This window comes from Elaeis guineensis, chromosome 5 (assembly GCF_000442705.2).
Source record: "Elaeis guineensis isolate ETL-2024a chromosome 5, EG11, whole genome shotgun sequence".
Taxonomy (NCBI): domain Eukaryota; kingdom Viridiplantae; phylum Streptophyta; class Magnoliopsida; order Arecales; family Arecaceae; genus Elaeis; species Elaeis guineensis.
Window position 1 is genome coordinate 22,940,850 of NC_025997.2, and position 23,804 is coordinate 22,964,653.

At 35.1% G+C, this 23,804-nt stretch overlaps 1 protein-coding gene across 1 annotated transcript; it reads left to right on the forward strand.

The window, feature by feature from the left end:
- Positions 1-717: 717 nt before the first annotated feature.
- Positions 718-1,596, forward strand: LOC140857790 (RING-H2 finger protein ATL2-like). Its single transcript, XM_073256982.1, has one exon. The coding sequence runs from the start codon at positions 885-887 to the stop codon at positions 1,392-1,394; it is 510 nt and encodes a 169-aa protein (XP_073113083.1). The 5' UTR covers positions 718-884; the 3' UTR covers positions 1,395-1,596.
- The last annotated feature ends 22,208 nt before the right edge of the window (positions 1,597-23,804 follow it).

Here is a 23,804-nt window from a genome sequence, read left to right on the forward strand (position 1 = left end):
GTTTATATACGGTGTATGTTGTTTAATAGCAGACATGGCATTCTATGATGCCACACGGCAAAAGATCCTAATTGATGTTTTTAATAGAGTGCAGATTCTCCGCTGTGCACGTTATGCACTACATGGTGCAATATATCGTGCACACCGTCTACCACACGATGAATGATTGCGTGCGGCTGTCCATCATCCAATAGGTGATGTGTGCTGTGCATTATACCGCGTGGTGCACATTAGGGGATTCGTACTTTTTTTAATATTATTTGTAGGGCTTTCGGATGTGCTAGCTATCCTCAAGTGGCCAACTTAGACTAGCTTGCCAGTGCAATGAATGGTTGCGCATGGCTGAACGCGGCGTACGTCGCACAATCCGCTGCACACGCAACCGTCCATCATACAATGAACGGTGCACTCTATGCATCATACCGCGCGGTGTATAATAGAGAATTCATGCTCTTTTTAATACTATTCGTAGGGCTTTCAGATGTGCTAGCTTCCCTCAAGTGGCCAACTTGGGCTAGCTGGTCAATGGCTTATTTTTCATCAAAATAAAGGTTTTTGGATGATAAAACCAGTGGCGCAGCGAGGCCTATTCATTTTATGTTTTACAGACTATAAACCACTTGGTTCTTTTGGACTCCTAAATATGTTATTCAACTTCCATGTGACCGACCCTCCGTTGCAGAAAAACGCCGTGCTATAAGGGTCAAATGAAGCCTAAGGTCATTTAGCTAAGTTGGTAAGCAAGATGAAAAAGAGAAAGACCTCCTCCTCCTAAGCCTTTTTCTTATTTGGCTCTCCTATTGTCATTTGTCAGACCTCCTCTTACCACCCTCAAGACGTTCTCTCTTTCATCCAAACCCAAAGCACAAACACAACCAAGCGGCATGAAGATGGCAAGGCCAAGTCGAACGCTATCAGCTAGCCCGAGCCCCAGTGGCCCTCCCCCGTCCGAGCACGCTCATGGGGCAGGCCACAGCCGAGTGTTGTACCCTCTTCTCTTGGCCCTCAACATACTCCTCATCTTTCTCTTCTACTTTGGCATCTGGCATTTCTTCTGCAAGAAGGACCAGCGAGTAGGTGACACCAACGCTGCCACCACCTCTTCCTCCACTCCCAGTTCTCCCGGTCCCCATGCAAGAAACGGCCGGAGGCTGGATTCCCGAGTCCTCTCGTCGTTGCCGATCTTCGTCTACACCATCGGCGGCGAGGAGAAGATGGAGTGCGCTGTGTGTTTGATGGAGTTCAAGGAGGGCGAGAATGGCCGGCTGCTGCCGAGGTGCAACCATCGCTTTCATACGGAGTGCGTTGACATGTGGTTTCAGAGTCACACCAGCTGCCCTCTTTGCCGGGCTTCTGTCGAGTCCAGTTCTCCGGATTCTGGCGCGGCGGTGTGAATCGTGTTATCTACGTCGCCGGCGAGAAATTGTACGTTTGACTTGAGCTCTTTCCGGTCCAGCTGGAATTGTTCTGTAGATTTCTTTATCTTTTTTTTATTTTTCCCCATTTTGTACACGAACTGACGGCTGTAAAACGAGCTTGCATCTTAAAAATATGTGGGATATCAACAGGGTAGGTTGTGAATTGAATGTTTTTAAATTTAAAAAGATTTCTTTATCAAAAAGGTCAATGCTTCGATGTTTTGAAGTTACACATATTTATAAAGAATCACGCAGTGCTGTCGGTTGGATAGTGATATACGTTGCTAATTATATTGGATCCACATTATAGACGACTTTGTTAGATTTTCTCCTGAACTTTTCAGTATTTTTATGTGCTGATTTTCACTGCTGTTTTTGTTCTAGATTAGTTTAATAAATCTAATTTGTCAAAAAAATATATATTTAATTAGAAGGCTCTCCACCGATAAAAAACAAAAGTAAAGTCAACAAATTTTTTTTTATTAGGTAGAAAAAGAATTTCTTTAGAGATGCTGATCAGGATCGAGAGGTGCAAACTTGGGAGTCTACGAAGGATTGGATGCGGGTTAGACTAAGATCATAAATCACAGTCTATAAGTCTTAATGCTAGCTTGATCTTACCTATCAGTGGATCAAGAATACCCAACCTGAATTTGACTCTGAGCAAGTCCACCAACCTATATCCAAGCTATTAACTTGTTTTATTTGATTAGCTGACCAAAATCTATCTAATTTTGCAATTCATCCAGTATGGCTAGTCATTTTTTATGGGTAACAAAGCATGTGCATATATACCTTCCTTGACCAAATGTGTTGAGAGATATTCTTGAATTAGACTCGACACATCTTGCTAGATAGTTGGGGTTGATGTCCAACCATATAGACCCAATGGCTTAGGTTAGGCAAGTTTGGTCGAGGTACGATTAGAAATTGCCACCTCTAATAATGACGAGTAAGAGAAGTAGGTTGATTTTGTTGGTTATGAGAATTTAGGATACAGTTTCTTTCATTAACCAGTAATCATGAACACCATTCAATTTGGCTATATATTCATTACTTTTTGAACTTATGTGGCCGATCATCATTTCAAATTGCCTCAACAAGGAAGCATGCATAAAACCTTTGCTTCAAAATTTATGCTAAATATTATTATTATTCAAGAAATAAGATGCAGATGGCATTATTAGGGTTTGAATTCTGAGCTTCTTAAGAGCAATAAATGTTGATGGGCTCACCAAGTACCATTGTAATATCTATCTTGGTTAAGGAACAACCATCTAATTAATAGTTGTCTTTTTCCTTTAATGACAGAAAAATATCTGGTGGGGCAGGACCTCTTGCATCAAAGTTATATGCAAGGGGAAGGAGGAGACTCAACAGCTTAAATACTAGCATAGTTACATCTAAAGCCAAAGTGAACTATTTTGGTCTCTTATATAGATAGTCTGAGCTTTTCCCATTTTTTTTGGGATCAAACAGATGGTTTAAATCCATCTACTTTGACTATAAACAATCAAATTAGAAACAATGCCGAGGGGTGGTGGTGGTGGTATTAGAATAATGTGCCCATAAGATCACTTGAGAATGATCTGCAATATTTGATGCTATCCAATTGGTGTCTTGTTTGCCTTCCTATAAACATGTGAAATACTAAAGGATATACATGTTCTAGAATAGCTGGTCTGAGTTCAATAGATTCTAATGGACTACATGTCTGGTGCAACATCAAGGCTTAAGAATTAGGAAAGGATAGCCACAAATAAGATAATAACAATCTTTTAACCAAAAGATAATGTTTGTTATTATGAGATAGGATGTGAAGACAATAATTGGGCTCAAACCAAAGTAGAGTTATCCCATCTTAATACTTTATCCCAAGTTGGTTATCTTGCTTTTAGGCTAGACTTGAGAAATAAAAAAAATAAAGAATACCAAAGGTTCACTAAATTTGGATGGAGGTGTGTCAAAGTCAAGTTGGGCCCTGCTTCTCAATCAAACAAGTTAGGTTAGTAAGTGAACTCGTAGAAGGTGATAAGCTATAAAAGAGAGGCAAAATTGGTATCTAACGTAGCACAAAATTTATTGGGCTTAGTCCCATCCGATTTTATATGACTGTATCTAACCTCATTACAACTGACCCCTATGGACTAAACTTAATTACACACATCATCAAATTGACTCAACTCGTTTTAAACCCAAGTTAGTCTAGCTAATTCTAACCAAAACAATATTAGATTCAAAAGAACTACATGAATTTGCTAAACCTAGTTGAGCAGTTTAAGACACTACCACTTGGCCTTTATTCTCATGATAACAAACGTGCGTGGCAACTGGCCGGATTGCTGATATTGGTCTTATTGAAACAAATATTCTAGTACAAACCATGCATAACAGATTTAATTTTCTAAGAAAGTTTTTGCATACCACGTATAGTGCAATAAATTTGACGTAGAGTATACCACCCAATTATCTGAAAATACATAGCGTACTTAACGATGGGACATACATTTAATGCCATCCAGTTTTTTCTTCCTCTAATTTTTAGTGACAAAAATATCATGCTCTCTATACAATAAAGAAAAAATAGTATTATTACTTTCTAATATTTTGTATGACTTTCCGTAAATATATATGACATTCTAAACCATATATATGACTTCCTGTATATTTATGACATCGTGAATAATATATATGATTTCATGATGCCTTGTACGACTTTCTAGGAATATATATGACATCCCAAGCAATATATATAATATCCTATGAATATATATGACTTTATGTGAGTATATATGATATCTTGAATAATATATATGATTTCTGTAAATATATATGATATTCTAAATAACATATATAACTTTCTAACTCCTTATATGATTTTCTATGAATATATATGACTTTCTGTATAAATATATATATGACGTTTTGAATAATATATATGACTTTCTGATGTTATATAAAGTGTTAAGAAGTCATATATATTATTCGGAACGTCATATATATTCATAGTAAGTCATATATATTATTTGGGACATCATATATATTCATAAAAAGTCATATAAGACATTAAAAAGTAATATATGTTGTTCAGGACATTATATGTATTCATAGAAAATTATATATATTGTTCGAAATGTCATATATACTCACAGGAGGTCATATAAGATATTAAGAAGTCATATACATTATTCAGAATGTCATATATAGTCACAAGATATCATATATATTGTTTGGGATGTGATATATACTCACAGAAAATCATATAAGGCATTAGAAAGTCTTATATATTGTTCAGAATGTCATATATATTCATAGAAAGTCATAAAAGACATCAGAAAGTCATATATATTATTCAAAATATCATAAATATACAGAACGTCATATATATTCAAGAAAAATCAGATAAGATATTAGGAAGTAATAATACTATCCCTTCTTTGTTGTATACAAAAAATAATATTTTCGTCACTGAAAATTAAAAAAAAAATTGAGCGGTATTTAATATCCATCCTATCTAAATGCGCTACGTACCCTAATATTATTGGATAGTACGCTATTATTGCACCACACGTGATACACAAAGAATTACTCTTAATTTTCTAGCCTAGAACTGGCCTTTGCATTGGCTGTGAAATGGTGCAGGTCTATTACATGGTATCCAGAGCAGACGATCTCACACTCTTATACTCTTTGACCTAACACTTGAATGCATTCTAATGTTAGTTGGCAATCTATGCCATTTTTTATGCAAGTATTGGCGATGTTTCATCAATCTACTCACTCGTTAAGCTTTGTGTTGTTGAACAAAAATGGTCTAAACATAAAATATAGTTGATGTTAAGTATAAGTTATTGTAATTAGCTGGCATCACAATATTGTGGTCCATATGTAGATTAAAATAATGTTAAAAAATTGAACTAATGATTCAGCATGTACCTGGATTTCAACAGAAGAGATATGCATTACAAGACTAGCATAATGAATACAAAACAACATCCAATGTGAATGAAGGATGAAAAATTGGATATGGATTGGATATTTATATCATTCATATCTATATCTATTTTTATTTTTATTTGACAAATATGAATATGAATGTCAGTCAGATACAAATTTAAGTTAAATAATTAAATTTTATAAGCATAAAATTAAAGATATCATAGAAAATATAATATTTATGTTAGTTGAATGTTCAAATTTGTATCCATATTTAAATATTATCAGATCTATTTTCATCTCTATATCAATATATCCATACTAAGATTGAGATAAAGCTATAAACTTAAGCTGAGGTGCGCATGTCACAAATATTGATAGTAGGTATTCTTTACTGGAGGTCCCAGATTCTCACCAATCTACACATAAGTTGTTTGAAAATCACTGGTTTTTTGGGTTGAAAGATTAAAATTCACAGAACAGGTGGAGAATTTACAATAGTTTAGTGAAAATTGAACAGATAAAAAAATAAATGAGTTCTGGGATTGCAAAGAGCTAAATATAAATTAGATGACTGGAAAATTAAGTGAGAAGTGAAAATTTCAAGCAAGGACCCACAACCTCCAGGTTGTCCTCTCGACCCAAGATACAAAGTCAAAATTGGAAAGTATGCCATAGTGTTTAGAGGCTTGGACAGGAACTACATTGACGTTAGCCGCTTTGCCTCCTCCATAATTTATTTTAGCAGACCTTTTCTTAGTCTTTTTAGTCAAGCTTGATAAGCAAATTGAGGTACAAGCTAGGGGTCTTACCACTTTGCTGAACTCTTTCTTATTCAAATCTTGAAATATAATTTTCATGTGTTTTTGTTCTTTCATCGATCATATTTAACATAATAAGTTGCACTACGTACAGTGATCATTTTAAATGCATAACCGGAAAAAATTAAAATTTTAAGTATAAATAAGAAGCATCCAGGCAAGACAAGAACGAGCATCCCCTCACCATCTCTAATAGGTTCCGGTTGTCTTGTTCGCAAATGATTGATCTTCTTTGGCAAAATCTACCGTCAAATTGTGCTATTCACAGATTTGAAAGCACTGTGAACTCTATAGTCATCCAATGGCACAGATCACAAAGTGAACATTGTACGATCAAAATTTGTGCAAAAGAACGTGAATCCTTTTTTCTTTTGCGTAAAAAATATTGTTGTTGCAAGACTCCGATTCAACATGATATGGCTGATGATGGACGCCGATCAAAAACTGAGGCATCAAAGATGAACCTGCAAGAGCAATCCACACTCATCTAAACAATGTACTGATATTTAACCTATTCTTGCATGCAAGAAAAAGTAATCTTGGTGCAATAGTAACATAGCTATTTTTGATCCATTTGTCATAGATTCGAAACATAGAATATGTGGGAGTAAAATTGCCTACATCTAGCCTTTGACAGACCTCGCAATGATGAGAATCTCGTGCATTGAGATGCTATTATAAGTGTCATACCCCTGATCCGAGATCGCAAGTCTATGGGTTATGGTAACCACCGCACACTCATTGAAAAATTTTTCATAAACATGTAAGGCATCTCATCATAATATCATAAAGCGACAGAGAAATAATATTCAAATAATTAATGCTCAATTTTAATTCAAATAACTAAATCAAATATCTTACAAAATAAATTTTCATATTTTTTTTGTAACTTCAATAAATCTTAATCTAAAAGAAAGATATCAAAGTCTACTTCTAATTCGCTCTCCCATATAGAATCTCCAAATCAAGCTAGTTATGTGAATTTGTAAAAGTGGTAAAATATAAAGCAATGGATTAGACAAGCCAACAAGTAATGTATCTTTTAGCTAGATAAATTCAACAATAATAATATACTGAAAATAAGCATGCAATATGCATCAATTCAAAATATATAACACTAATCAAAATAAGATCCATACGAATTTATTTTCATTCATAAATCGATTTCTTTTAAAATATCATGCTCATCTCGATAGCCATGAACTAAATCAAAGTATTAGTGCATAACTCCCATTGATAGGATATCAAAATACTAGCATTTAACCGCTCCACTGATAGGATATCAAAATATAAGCACACAATCCTCACTAACAGGATATCAAAATATCAGCAATTAACCATCCCACTGATAGAGTATCAAAATATCAACGTACAATCTCTACTGTCAAGATATGAAAGTACTAGTATCAGTGTTTAACCCCCACTGGAGGGTATCAAAGTACTAGTATTTAACATCCATTAGTGGGGTTCGATACATAATCAGATTGTGAGTCAAAATGTATCTCAAATCAATATTTTTCTCAAAAACATACTTTATATTTCAAATCGAATAATTCATAAATCAACCAGTATGGTTCATATCAAATTCAATATATTCAATCATAAATCACTTAATTTTTGAAAAAAAAGATATATTTGATAATTCACACTATAAGAAATAATATTTTTGTGATCAATTTTATGATCGAATTTTTTTGATCAAATTTACAACTGATTCTTGGATAAATATAATATAGCAATCGATACAAAATCGATTGTAAAATTTTTCATCGAAAGGTGCACCAATATTTTTCAATCAATTTTACGATTGATTTATTGAATATAAAAATAAATTTATAAAAATTATTTTTTATATTTTTACAATCAAAAAATTGATCGTAAAATATTTTAATTATTTATTTTTATTTTTAAATAATTTTATAACTGATTTTTTTGTTGCAAAAAATATGTAATATGTTGTGATTGAAAATTTATGGCAAATATTTTTCATTATTTAGTTTTTATATATTTTTGTGACCAATTTATTGGTTGCAAAAAGGCACGAATAATATTTTACAACCAAAAAATCAGTTGCAAATTTTTCATGTATTCATTTTTATTTTATAAATATATTTGAGATTGATTTTTTGGTTGCAACATTTTTCTTATTATTTAAGTAATTTTGCGATTGAATTTTTGGTTGCCAAAATGGGATACTAATTTGCAACCAAAAATTCAATCGGAATGTTGCCATATATATTTTTGATTTATAAATACATTTGTGATCGATTTTTTTTATTATAAGATTTTTTAATTTACAAAATAGAGTTTCTAATTTGCAACCAAAAAATTGATCATAAAATTTTTTATCAAATTAAAAATTTTATGATCAATTTTTTGATCATAACTTTTTTAATAATTTGCAACCGATAAATCGATCACAAAATATTTTAATTCTTTTTTAATTTAAATATATTTATGATTAATTTTTTGGTTACAAAATACTAAAAAATTTATGATCAAAAAATCAGTCATAAAATTGTTGAATTATTTTTTTAGTCTATAAATATATTTGCGATCAATTTTTTGGTTGTAAATTTTTTAATATTTTATAATTTAAAAATCGATCACAAATTTGATTTCTAAAAAAATTAATTGGGACCTTTAATTATTCTAAATATAATTAAATAAGAATAATTTTGAAAAATATTTTTAATTTAAAAAATTTAATTTTAAATTATATTATATTTAGCAACTGATAAATCGGTTGCTAAATCTTTCTAATAAAAAATCCTCTCTTCTCCTCCCAACGGCCTAAACCTCCTCTTCTCCTTGCCAACCCTAGCCATCATGCCTGAACCCTAGCCACCACCTCGTCTCCCGTCTGCCCGCCCGTGACAGCCCCCTCCCCTCCCCTCTCGTGGCCCTAAGCACAGTGCTGCCACCCCCTCCCCTCCCCCCTCCCCAATGCCGCCTACCCGCCTCACCACGCCACCCCCTCCCCTCGTCCCGCTCACCCGCAACAGCCTCCCCACCCCAAAATCTTCTTCTCTTCACCAACCCTAGCCACCGCCCCCTCCCCACCTGCCCGCTTGTGACATCCCCGACCTCCCTCCCAGCGACTGCATTACCCCCTCCCCACCCCCCTCCTGCGCTCTAAGCCCCGTGCATCGTGGTGCATCATCGTGCGCCCCCTCCCCTTCTGGCCCGCTCGCCCGTGACTGTCTCCCCTCCCCTCCCCGACGACAGCTGCCCCCCTCCCTCTTTGTGACACCGGCACCCCCTCTCCCCTCCCTCGGCCCCACCCGCTGCATCGTGCCGCCCCTCTCCCCTCCCCTGTGCCGCATTCCCCCATCCCCTCCCCCCTCCCATGGCCCTAGCACAGTGCCGCCACCCCCTCCTCTCCCCTCCTGGTGCCGCCTACCCGCCTCACTGCACCACGCCCCCCCCCCAAAAAAAAAACCCTCTTCTCCTTTTCTGTTTTGTTTTTGTTTCTACGTCAGGACTGAGATTTGCATCCTTCTGTGCCTGCATATTTGAAAGCTGTTGCTATGGAACATATTTGTAAAGGTATAAGCACTTGATTTTATCAAAAAAATCTATATACTTGTAAAGTCATATTGACTTTTGTTTCTCCTTCTGCTAACATCAATCATTTCTTATATTATAGGTTGGTGATGATGGTGCTGTATCCTTTATTTTTCCAGTATTGGGTATCTCTTTAGTGCTCATTTTCAAATATGTGTTATTCACTTAAAAATATGTGAGAAAATTGGCCATAGTAGCATACTTGACTATTCCTTCTAGACAAGCCAGGACCCCTAGAAGTTGTTAATCAACCCTTAAGAAGTCCTCTTTCTCATTTGCGTTGTAAGAATACTTTCATTGAAGGGTTTTGTGGGTTTGTTCTGCATTGCCCACTCAGTACCATAGGAAGTAGATATTCGATACTTCCTTACATCTAATTATTGTTTCCAATGATGAAAATTTCTTGATAAATGTTTCTAGCTTCTATGTGCCATCAATGCATCCTGTGCTACACTTGTAGATGCCGATATTCCTTTAAAACATCTATCTGATAAGTTATATCATGGTAAAAGACATACATCAGATTCATAAATCATGAATAATTTAATATAAAAATATTTGAAATTTATCGATAAATTTAAAAAAGTATAGCATTACTTATCTCATACTTACTCCAACAAATCCATATAATTTCAAAAATTTCTTTTCAAAATCTACAATTCATAAATCATATATATCACAATATCCCACTGTTGGATATCTTTTTGTCAAGATGACTATACTCCTATACAAAATTGAGTCCACTAATTAGAAAGAATATGGATAATTAAGATAGATAGGATTGAATGGTTGTTACATCCAACAGTCTAGGTCTGTCCAATCATGTTAATTTTATCCAATCAAGATCAGATTAGGATATAAGTAGTTCAATAGAGATTGAAGATGATCATATCAGTAATATTCAATAAAAGTCAGAATAGAGGTCAACACAGTGCTTGACGATCAAAGGTCAGTTCAATCAAATGACTCTATTTAATCAAGATCAGATTAAGATACAATTGACTCTATAGAGATCAAATAGATCAAATCTAATGGTATTCAGATCCAATCAAGATGGATGCTGGTACACATCTGGTGATTGTGGATCAGGATCCTTAACCAAGCTCAATCAAAATTATCAAAAGAAGTTCTTTGCTCGATCAATCTTAAAGAGATAAGTTTTACAAAGAAAAATAATTCTAGAGAAAAAATAAAACTTCTAGAGAGAAAGTAAAGAAAGAAACTAAAGATAGAAAATGGAGAGAGAAAGTTGGAAGAGAGAGAAATTCTCTTCTTTTTTTTTTTCTTTTTCTATTTTTCTTTGTCTTCTTCCTTTGGTTCCATGATGAGACAAAAATAGGGATCTGTTTCTCCCCACAAAATCTTGGAATAGTGAGTTACCGTCGACATGGCTTTGATTGGTGGTGGCTGGGGCTACGATAATGCAACTGTGGATCCTAGACTGGCAGTTGGCAATGACCTATTGTGTCAAAAAATCAAAAGAAAATGGTGGAAAGCTAAATCGAAATAGGGGAGGGATTTTCTTAAGAGAAATCTGGCGATTGCCGGCCAAAGACCAGGGTTTGGTGGCCAAGGAAGGAGAAGATAATGAGAAGAATTTTTACCTTATCTCTAGTGATGTTTGAACATGATTCCAATGGATTTGAAGAAAAATCTCAAAAGAAGAAGAAGAAGAGAGGAAAAAGATTTCTCTCGACGATGAACGGCGGCCGACCGTGGGGGATTTCACAAGAAACTTGGTTCCTTTAAATAGACATCAAGAGAGGAGTTAGACTCTCTTAGCATCTGATTCCAACTTCGATTAAGAGTCCAATGGAAGAGAAGACTCCCATTGAGTCTTCTCTCTATTCTCTTTCTTCTTTTTATTCTATCATTTTAAAATTCATGTAGCTGTGTTCTAATTGGTTTGGGGTATTACAATTAAGGGGGAGAAATAGTATATCCAAATTGCAAATGGGTTAGGCCCTACAGTAGTAGGGTATTATAATCATGATTTAAACTTTAGATCTGTCATACCCCCGACTCGAGATTGCGAGCCGATCGGAGGTTGCGGCAATCGCCACATAATTATGAAGAACTCTTTCCATAAGTATGCAAGGTATTCTAAAAATGATATTAATGTAGCATCACAACGAAATTCATAATAAATTTAGTCTAAAATTTAACTAACTAAAATCAACTTTAGTCTCCCATAAAATTTCAATAATATTCAAAAATCTTACATCAATTATACCTCAAATAAGAATTCTGTAAAAACATAATAATAAATCTATATTATTGTCTCTTGCTTCTAGCTCACTTCCAAAATAGTATCCATATCTGCAATTTAGAATTTGAATCTGAAAAATAAAAGAGAAGAATAATGAGCTCGATAGCCTAGTAAGTAATGAATATCTTAACTAGATATTTCAGATTTTATATAATGTTCAAAAATAATGTCATGAATAAATATAAGAACATATTTCATACTAATTTAATGCAAATTAAATTCTTTCAAATATTCATATATAAAGAAATCATAAATATGATTCGAATCAAAATACATATAACTCAACAATCTTTGACTATGACTAACGTTTAATCTCCATTGGTAGGGTCCATTAAATACCAGTGTAAAATCTTTACTGACAAAATTCAATAAATACCAATACACACCCCCACTGGTATGGTCTACTGAGTACCAATATATAATCTCTATTGATGGGATTCACTGATTACGAACGTATAATTTTCATTGACGGGATCCACTGATTACTAATATATAATGTCCATTGACGAAGCCCACTGAACATAGTTAGGCTGAGATCCACACAAATTCGATCCGTATCAAAGCATTTTTGTAATATAACATATAAATATTATAATTTTTACTAAACATATGCATAATCAATAAACAATGGTATTTCATAAATATCATTTTTTTCAAATCACTTGCTATTCAAAATATAATTTTATAAATCATGCATAATTTAAAGAATAATTATTTACTTTCAGAATAAATTATGAAATATCTCGAGAAGATTATTCATTATTTATCTTTTGTAGAATATTGAACGAATAGATCAATTAACCTTAAGAGAATTCTTCTGAATCTATTATTCAAAATTATATTTTTTTATATTAATTTAAATTATGATTAAATCAAAATAAAATCATAAATCAAAACCTCACTTAGAATTAAATCAGAAATCAAGTGTGTCTGACGAATTCACTAGATTTATAAATCACATAAAAGAGAATATCAGAGGAGAAAAAATCGATAAGGTGGAACATGATCAATCAGACGACACTATCCGATGTCCCAATCGGTCTAATCAAGGTATTTCAATCAAGTCATAGTTGAATTAGTGTATAGATGATTTAATAAAAATAATAAATAATCAAATCTAATGATATCCGGATTAGGTTAAGGTGGGCGCAATACGCTACCCGACGACCATGATTAGGATTCTCTTTACTGAGATCAGATTAAAATTATTAAAAAATTTTAACTAGAATCAATTATAGAGAGAGAAAAATCAAAAAAAAAATAATTTTAGAGAGAGTAAATTCCTAGAAAAGATAGAGAAAGAAAATGGAGAGAGAAAATTAAAACTTTTTAAACAGAGAAATTGGAAAACAAACTTTAGAGAAAGAAGCGAGAGAAATCTCTCCCTTCTTTTTTTTTTTCTTTTTTTCTCTTTTTTTTTTCCACAGAAGAGAGGACCCGCATCCTCTTCTTCTCTTCTTCTTTCACGGAATAGGGAGCTCTTGCTCCCCATGTTCTCAAGCTAGGATGGCCTCCTTCTATCCGATGGTGCTCGTGGCTGGAGGGGCAGTCCATGGTGGCATCCATGACTCAGGTGCGGTGACCGACAGTGGCCAAGCAGTGGTGGAAAACTAGGCAAAACATATGGTAGAAATAGGGGAAAGCAGAATCAGACTTTTGAGGAAAATTCTTGGTGCTAATCAGTTAAAATCCAAGCTTTAACAACTATAAAAGATTGAGGGGAAGAGGTTTAGATGATTTACCTAATCTTTGACGAGAACTAATTTGATTTCTGATGGCCAAATCAAGATTAACCATCGGCAAATCAAGAAGAAAATGGAGAGAAAAATAGCAGAGAACGTCGATGATTTTTCGATGAGAAAGAATCAAGAGAGTGGAGGCCTTTAAATAGACCTTAAAGAGAAGAGTTTTAGTTCGATTTTCACTCAGATTTCTGAATGATTTTGGTTTTCCGTTCGCAAGAGAACTCGAGTTCTCCATGTACTTCCATGATTTCCAATGAGTTTCCAACACGTGATGGCTTATTTTTTTTTTTTTTTTTATTTCGGGCTTTAGAAGCTGTGCATGATTTGTGTGTGTGTGTGTGTGAACTGGTTCTGGGTATTACAAGATCTCTTCCATAAAATAGTGCCTATCAACTAAGATGAAATTGGTTTATAAATTGGGTAGGTTAATGGACCCATTTAATAAATAGATAAGTTTGGGTTTAATCACAAAAGCATCTGGCGTAAGGACATAAACAGGCTGGGGAAACTAGAATTGCATCCTTGGCCTCTCATCCTGCTTTCCCTACCTTATATTGCCCATTTACTAATAAAATACAGGGTACTTTCATTTGTATATTTGACAAATGAGTTATTAAGCTTTTTTTTTTTTGTATATATACTAAATCCAAATATCAAATCAAAGGGTGCATTAGTTTACATCAGGCGTGATGAACTGGATATGATAGCATGTATTCGGAGCGGAAAGTCTTTTCTATTCAAAAAAAAAAAAATCGTGCGTGAGGGCAAACGCTGGCCGCTATAATTTCTTCCTTTGTTTGCTCGCGGACAAAGGTAGCGAACCTCCCCGTGCAAAAGCATGATCGATCGGAGTATCAATACAAGTCCTTGCTCAGACTGCAATCCCTCTGATCTAAGCTACCCATAGTCTTTCTTGCCTTGGGTTTTCTGGTTCCGTAACTACTTTCATGTGACTAGATGTGAGATCTTAAATATCCCCTTATCTGATTAGGAGTGAATCCAAACCCATTTAGTTGACACGACCTGTTTAATTAATTGATTCACCCTTTTTTTTTTTTTTGTGTGTTAAAGGATTCATCGGCTTCACGGGATAGGTGCATGACGAGTAATAGCAAGCATGGGACACTGCTACTCAATCCATCACCGAAAAAAAAAAGTATATTATATAAATATTTTTATTATTGTAAGGTTCAAAATCCGGAGTAGGGCGGATCAAATGAGACTGGACTGGAGCAATCATTGTGATCCGATGGGAGCTCCTCAAATCTGCAAAACCGGTCAAGAAACTGAATGGGGATCCTCCGTTCTTGACCCTCCAATGCTTAAGTCAGTTCTAGCCTTGAGAACAGAAGTGGAAAAGAGTGAAGAGTAGGAAGATCGAATAGAACTAGAGGAGAACTGGGTAGAACCTAAGATTCTAACCTAATTTTTTACCGACAAGTCTTCCCTAGTTTCAAAGAGCAAAACTTATCGATAGAGGATCCCTGGCCCTCTATTTATAGAGGAATTAAGGAGGCCGTTGCAGGGTTTGTTAGGTCATTAGAGGAGTTTGTTAGGTTATTAAAGAGACACCTGTAAGTGAGCTAGTGCACAGCTATGCATATAATCAGCTGGATATGGGATCAGACCTAGCTATGTCTGCCAACCGTATATGAGATTGTAGCCAGGTGTAGCTTGGTTGCAAAAACCACCGCAGACGTTCGCAAAATGATTAAGTTTATCAATATAATAGTTCACTTCGATAGATGACCGGGGCGAAATAGAGACTAGTCATAATAATCATCCTAGATATAAGAGGCATCGTGATTTAGGTCGGTAAATATCCGATCTAAATATTCCTTATCAGTTGAGATTTATCATCCCATACATAGAATATTAGGGTGTCTCTTATTCAGGTCGATAAAATACCGATCTAAATCAGCTTATCGATAAGCTAATATAGGAAGTAGATATATCTTCATATTTACTCTGTAGGTTGGATTTTTACTGGTTTGAAAAATGTTTGCCATTGAGACGGGTTTTACCAACCAGAAAATTTTATCTCCATGTTTACTTTTTGGCTCAATTTTCATCAAAGATCTTATTTTCATATTTATCTTTTAGTTCATTTTTATCGATCAGAAGATCTTATCTCCATATTTATTTTTGGTCCGATTTTCATCGGTCAAGAGATTTTATCTCCGTATTTATTTTTTGGCTCAATTTTTATCGATCAGGAGATCTTATCTCCATATTATCTTTTGGTTCGATTTTTATTGATCAAAAGATCTTATCTTCATACTTACTTTTTGGCTGATTTTCATCGATCAAAAAATCTTATCTCTATATTTACCATTTGGCCCGATTTTTATTGATTAGGAGAACTTATCTCCACCGATCAGGAGATCTTATCTCTGTATTTATTTTTGGCTCGATTTTTACCAACCAGGAGATCTTATCTCCATATTTGCTTTTTAGTCTGATTTTTATCGACCAGGAGATCTTATCTCTATACTTACTTTTTGGTCTGATTTTCATCGGTCAGAAGATTTTATCTCCATATTTATCTTTTGATTTGATTTTTACTGACCAAAAAATATATCTCCTCCGTTGCTTTTTTGGTTCGATTTTCCATCGGTCAGGAGATTTTATCTCCATATTTGTCATTTGGCTCGATTTTTCTTGATCAGGAGATTTATCTCTATCTTGCCTTTTGATTCGATTTTTACTGACTAGAAGATCTTATCTCCATCTTGATTTTTGACTCGATTTTTATTGATCAAAAAATTTATCTCCATACTTGCTTTTTGGTCCGATTTTTATCGATCAGAAGATCTTATATCTATATTTGCTTTTTGGCTCGATTTTTATCGATCAGCAGATCTTATCTCTATATTTGATTTTTGACCTAATTTTCATTGGCTAGGAGATCTTATCTTAATATTTACTTTTTGATTTAATTTTTACCGATTAGGAGATCTTATCTTCGTATTTACTTTTGGTTCGATTTTTACCGATCAGAAGATTTATCTCCATATTTTATCTCAAATTTTTCGAACTGATATTGTCATCACCTGAAATAGATGTGCCAGTCTCGAGAATATTAAAATTAATTATTTGATCAAAAAATAAAGTGATTTGATCTTTAGAAAAATGATTCACCATATCTTTTCACCATGATTGTCTGAAAATGTATTTTTGAAAATATCCAATGGGGGCACACCAAATGTCGATGCTGGAATGGCCCATTGGCTCAGCCATGGATCAGATTGTCATGGCAGCACCAGGAGGGGGTATGCTTAACTGCCACCTGACAAGGCTACCGGATAAGCGCCACGCATCATAAATCAATCGTGGGGCCAATTAATCTGGATCATTGGTTTGCTTATAAAAAGACTTTGCCCCTATCACTGTTCATTTCCGTTATTTTTCCTGTGAAGGCTCTGTCGGATTTTCTTTTCTCTCGAAGTCTTCCTGTCTTCAACATCCATCAAAGGGAGGCCATCGGAGAGAGCTTACTGGAATTAGAGAAGAAGGATCTTTTTTCTTATTTTCGAAAGGGGTTTCGTCTATCAGCTTTAGGTATCGACCTTCTCATCTCGATTTCATTTGAGTCACCGAATAGCTTTCTTTTACTTCTTTCTTCTCTTTACACTTCTTCCCATCCGACCCCTTTCATCTACCTTTAAAATTCTCTTAAGAAGAATATGCTTACTAGAGGGAGAAAGGGGAAGAAGATTGTCGATAACCCTTAGATTAGGTTGACTCAGCCCCTATTGGCTATTGAGATAGAGAGTTCATCACGGGAGAACATTGATATTGGTTCTGTCGGTAAAGAGAGTCCACACCATAGTATAGAATCTTCTGTGTGTGGTCTTACAGATTGAGGAGGATCTCATGAACCTTAAAGATAATTATGATGTACCCGATGAATATGAGATGTTGGTGCCGGATTCGAAAGACCAAGTTTCTGAGCCCCCTGAGGGTTACATTATCTTCTATAATGAAGCCCTCTGATCTGATCTGTAATTTTCATTGCATCATTTTTCAGTAATATTTTTGATTTTTATAGAGTTCATCCTATCCAAATAACTTCGAATGCCATCAGGATGATCATAGTGTTTATAATTATGTATAAATTTCTCCATATAGAACTTAGAATCTTCTTGTTTAGGTCTCTGGTCCTTTTGAAAAGGCATCCAAGTAAGAAGAATTGGTGGTACTTCTCGTCTCGAAAAAAAAATTATAAATTTAGATCTAGTCTTTCTTCTACAATTCACGACTGAAAAGGCTATTTTTTCTTTATCCGGACTCTCATTTCATGAAGTTTTAGGACTTTTTAGGAGCGTTCAGACATCAAGCATAATTCCAATAATGAAATTCTCCCTGAAAATGAGGTGGCTCATTCCGCATTGATTACCACCAGAGTGCCCAAGATATCTTCCTGGTTACTGATTAGGCATTATATGATGTTTTTAATGAGCCTGTACTCTCTTCGGGATCAGCCTATACTCTCCTTGGGATAAGACCGAAGTGTTTTCTCCTACTTTGCTTTCTTTCTTTTGTATCATATATTTTTCTTGACTACACAACTCTTTTGATGCAGAAATGAGGTTTAATCCAGATAAACTGGAGAGAAAGAAAAGAAAGGACCAACCAAGGCCATCTGACACTGATCCTACACCAAAAAGAGCCAAAGGAGCAGATCTTCTTCCTACCCGAGCTTCATCCCATCTTTTGCCACCCCCTCTCTGACTAGTTCGGGGAGAAACGATACTCCTTGAGGTCTCCAAAATACTCCTCGAGGGGTATCAATCGAGCCTCCATCTCATCAGTTAATCGAGGTGAGAAAGAAGGATAATAACTGGCCTGTGCCACTTTCTAAGAACCAAGAACGCAAGCCAACCACTGCCCCATCTACTTTGGTTGAGGGAGATGCCATGGGGTGGATGTCTCTTTTAGAGTGAGCCCAGTTGGATCATGACCTTCTTAAATTGATGCTTCCAATCGTTGACCTGGAGGCTTGCCGAAAGAACAAACCAGAGAAGACTGCCAATCATGCTTTCGAGCATCTCATGTACATGAGTCTCCTCACCACTTCTTCTCTTTTATTTTTCTCTATTTTTTTTTGGTTGATGAGTGATCGAGCTGAATCTTTGTCTCACAGGTTGCTGTCAATCAAAGGTTATGTATGAAAATGTGGCCTATTTGCTGACAAATTAGGAGGCCATGGATACCAACCTACTGATTCTCTAAGAGGAGAAGAAGAAAGAGTCCAAACTCATGGCAAGGCTCAAAAATCAACTTAATTAGAAGTTGAAGTTGCTGAAGGAGAAGAATCAAAATCTTTTGGATCTTCAGCGAAAATGTAATGAACAAAATAAGAAGGTTTTCGAGCTGCACATCCAAGTTGAAGAGAACAAAGAATTGGGGTCAAGGCTAAAAGAGGCTGAGAAGGCCAATGAAGCTCATGGAAAGGCCATTGAAGCACTTAAAAAGTAGCTCAAACTAGAGCAAGATTGGCAAGGGCAGTCGAGTTATATAAGACTTCCAAAGAATTCAAAGAAGAAGTATCTGAGAGCTCTGAGGGCGTATATGATTATACATTCAGTCAGTGACATAATTTAACCAAGAAATTATATCCTGAGGTAAATATCTCCAAGGTCACTCCGAAGGTGGCCATTAAGATAGGCATAAAGGGGAATCTCGAGCCGCCCACTGAAGCGATGGAGGAGCTAGCTAAGGAGTTAGGTCGGGAGTCTACCAAAATGAGTATAACTGAGGCCATCGTCATGGAGCCTATATCTACTATGCCTCCAGTTGAGACTGAGGTCCCCGAGATCATTAAGAAATCAGAGTCCACTACAGCCGTAGGGCCAATTACCATTGATGTTGCTGAGGAGCCGAAGTGGACTAAAGAGGAATCCATCAAGAAAGATTCCAATGCATCGATAATCATCCGATAAAGATTTTTCTTTCTTTTGGGATGTATTGATCGGATACGGGTTGCCTCCTTTTTTGGAATATATAAACTCGATATGGATTTTTTCCTTTTGTATTTTCCTTTTACATCAATGCAAGAAACATTTTCTCGGGCATCATAATTTGGTGTGCATGTTCTAGTAAATTTTATAGCTTGCCAAGATAAAATAATTGCATATATCTTTATAGTTTAATAGAACTAAAAATTGGTAACTTTAATCTTACCAGTTATCAATTAATTAAAGATCAAGGTTCAAACATACCTTTATTTGTATGACCTTAAATAGATCAGGTTCAAGATTTGATCTGGAGATTGATATTTTTGAAAGAATCCAAAAACAATCTCACTCAGAGATCAATATAGTATCATACCGATTCGAAACTGTGTAAGATCACTTTGATCTTGTGACCGGTATAAGACTCATTGGTCGATTGGGGGATCAAGCCCTTCAGAGTAATATCTATGCCCCTCGAGCTATACCGGACTGAAATCCAAACCAATATTTATGCCATTCGGAGCTCTACCAGACTGAAATCCAAATTAATATTTGTGCTCTTCGGAGCTTTACCAGGCTAAAATCCGAATTAATATTTGTGCCCTTCGAAGCTTTACCGGATCGAAATCCGGATTGATATTTATGCCCTTCGGAGCTTTATCGGATCAAAATTTGGATTAATATTTGCGACCTTCAGAGCTATACCAGACTGAAATCTGTATTAATATTTGCACCCTTTGGGACTATACCAGACTGAAATTCAATTTAATATTTGTACCCTTTGGAGCTTTATCGGACTGAAATTCAGATTAATATTTGCATCTTTTGGAGCTTACTAATTCGGAGATTGTGTTTAGGAGATCTTATCTTCATTCATGCCTCTCGAGACTTCATCGGTCTGAGAATCGAATCTCGATAAATGAGAAAATACTATGTACAAGAAAGAGCTGGTTAGAGTATTTTCATTCATAATATTTTTTAAGATTTTTAGAATTTCAAGTAGGAGAATAACAGATCCATCTAAATTTTCAATTCTATAAGCTCTGGAGCGAATTACATGGGTGATTCGATAAGGTCCGTCCTAATCGAGAGCTAGTTTGCCTTGTTTGGTATGCTTCAAAACTTCTACTTGTCTCAAGACGAGATCATCCTTCTGAAATAATTTTGATTTTATCCGAACATTATAATACTTAGCAATTCTTTGCTTATAGGCCATCATTCTGATATGGACTTATTCTCTCATTTCGTCAAGAAGATCTAGGATGGTTCTCAACTGGTTAGAATTGGTTGTATCATGAAAATTTCTGACTTTATCAGATGATAGGCCAATCTTAACTGAAATCACTGCTTCGGTCCCATAGGTAAGCCTGAAAGGAGTTTCTCCTGTCGAAATTCGATACATGATTCGGTATGCCTATAGTACACTGTATAGCTCTTCAACCCACAATCCTTCTACTTCAATGAGCCTTATCTTCAAACTTTAAAGGATAGTTCTATTGATTACTTCAATTTCAATATTTGACTGCAGATGTCAATAGAAGTGAGTCGGTGATCAATATGAAACTTCAAGCAAAATTTTTTGAACTTGAGATTGTCAAACTGTCGGCTATTATCAGTGATAATAATATGAGATAAACCAAACCGATATATTATAGATTTTCAAACAACATTCTTTATCTTTTTCAGTGATTTGGGCTAAAGGTTCTACCTCTATCCATTTTGTGAAATAATTAATGGCTACCACCAAAAATTTTCTTTGGCCTTCCGTTACTGGAAAAGGCCCCAGTATATCCATCCTCCAATTTACAAAGGGCCAAGGAGCAGTAATAGAAATAAGCTCAGCAGCAGATTAATGTTGGATGTTAGCATACCTCTGGCATTGGTCGCATTTATTAACAAAATTAGCTACATCCTTTTCAATAGTTGGCTAGTAGTAATCTTATCAAATTACTTTATAAGCAAGCGATCTGCCCCCTAATGATTTTCATATATCCCTTTATGCACTTCTCAGAGCACGTAGTCAGCTTTAGATGGTGTCAAACACTGGAGTACAAGAAGAGAATAAGATTTTTTATATAGATGATCCTCTTGAAGAACATACCAGGGGGTTTGTCTTTTAATACTTCTGATCTTGATCGGATCATTGGGTAGAATTTTTTTAGATATATAATCTACAAGAGGATCAATCCAACTCGGCTCATGATCGATCTAAAATATAGAGAGCACCTTAATACTAGGTTTATCAAACTATTCAATCATTACCTTTTGATTTAGTTCAAAAAATCTGAAGTGATAAGGTGCGATAAAGCATCAGTCTGGATATTTTTTGATCTCAAAATTTGGAGCACTTCAAGCTTTTCAAAATCTTTGGATAGCTCATTGACATTCTGTAAATAACAAGCCATTATGGAATCTTTGGCTTCAAATTAACCCTGTACTTAGCTGACGACAAGTTGTGAGTTAGTAAAAACCTTTAACTTTTTGACCCTGAGTTTTTTTGCCATCTTGAGATCTGTCATTAGGGCTTCATATTGAGCAACATTATTAGAAGTGTTAAAATTGAACCTTAGGACCTGCTGAGTTATGAATCCTTCAGGACTGGCCAGAATCAAATTGGTACCATTTTCTTAAAATTTGAGGCTCCATCCACATATAGGATCTAGAATGAATCATCACTTTCAGGACTTGCCGTGATTGATCCATCATCAGGGACAGTGCATTCTATAACAAAATCAGCTAGTACCTGATCTTTAATTATGGTTCGAGGTTAGTAGTGGATATTAAATTTACTAAGTTTAATAGCCTATTTGATGATCCGACCTGAAGTGTGAACTCTTTATAATATCGATCTGAGCAGCTGGTCTGTCAATATTGCAACGGTATGAGCTTAAAAGTAAGGTCTGAGTCTCAAGCCATCATGATCAAAGCATATATCATCTTTTTAATCTTTTTATATCGGATCTCTGCATCTCACGGTAATTTATTGTAGTACATAGGCTTTTGAATACCTATTTTTTTTCAGATAAGAATCAAGCTGACTGCACAGGGTGAGATAGAAATAGATATATATAGTTCTTCACCTTCAACTAGCTTAGAAAGAAGAGATGAAGAGCCAAGATATTTCTTAAGATCTTCAAAAATAGTCTGCATTCTTCTGTCTAGCTAAAATTCTTGATATTTCTTAATATTTTGAAGAATGTGAGGCATCTTTCAGCTGATCTGAAAATAAATCGGCTAAGGCCTACTACCCATCCAGTGAGCTACTGGATTTCTTTGATGGAGGTCGGACACTTCATAGTGCTCGAATCTTTTCAAGATTTGCTTCTATATCTCTCTGATTAATAAGAAAGCTAAGGAATTTACCTGAGCCAACCCCAAAGGCACATTTGTTAGGATTGAGCTTCATCCGGTGCTTTTTAAGTTCTCCAAATACTTTCTTCAGATCAGTAATATACTGGTCATCTTCGGTGTTCTTTACTATCATATCATCAACATAGACCTCCATATTTCAATCAATTTATTACTTGAAAACTTTATTGATGAGGTGTTGAAATATGGCACCTATATTTTCAAGATCAAAAGGTATCATTTTATAATAATACAAATCTCTTTCAATGATGAAGACAGTATTCTCTTCATCTTCTGGAGCCATTTTGATCTAATTATAGCCTGAGAAAGTATTCATAAAGTTAAGAAGCTTAGGACCCGAGGTGGCATCTATTAGCTAATCAATTCTCGATAGAGAAAAACTATCCTTCGGGCAGACTTTATTGAGATCTTTATAGTCGATGTATATCCTTCATTTGCCATTAGCCTTCTGGACCATAACAATATTGGCTATCCATTTCAGATAATAAGCTTCCCTGATGAATTCGCTTTTAAAAGCTTGTCAACTTCCTCATCGATGATTTTTATCTTTTCGGGACGAAACTTCTTTTCTTCTGCTGAATCGGTTTGAAATTGGATCCATATTTAGTTTATAAATAATCACATCGATAGAAATATCAGGTATATCAAAGGTCGATCAACCAAAGATGTCAGTATTTGTTTGTAGAAGCTTGATCATTTTATCCTTTAAACCATATTTGAGG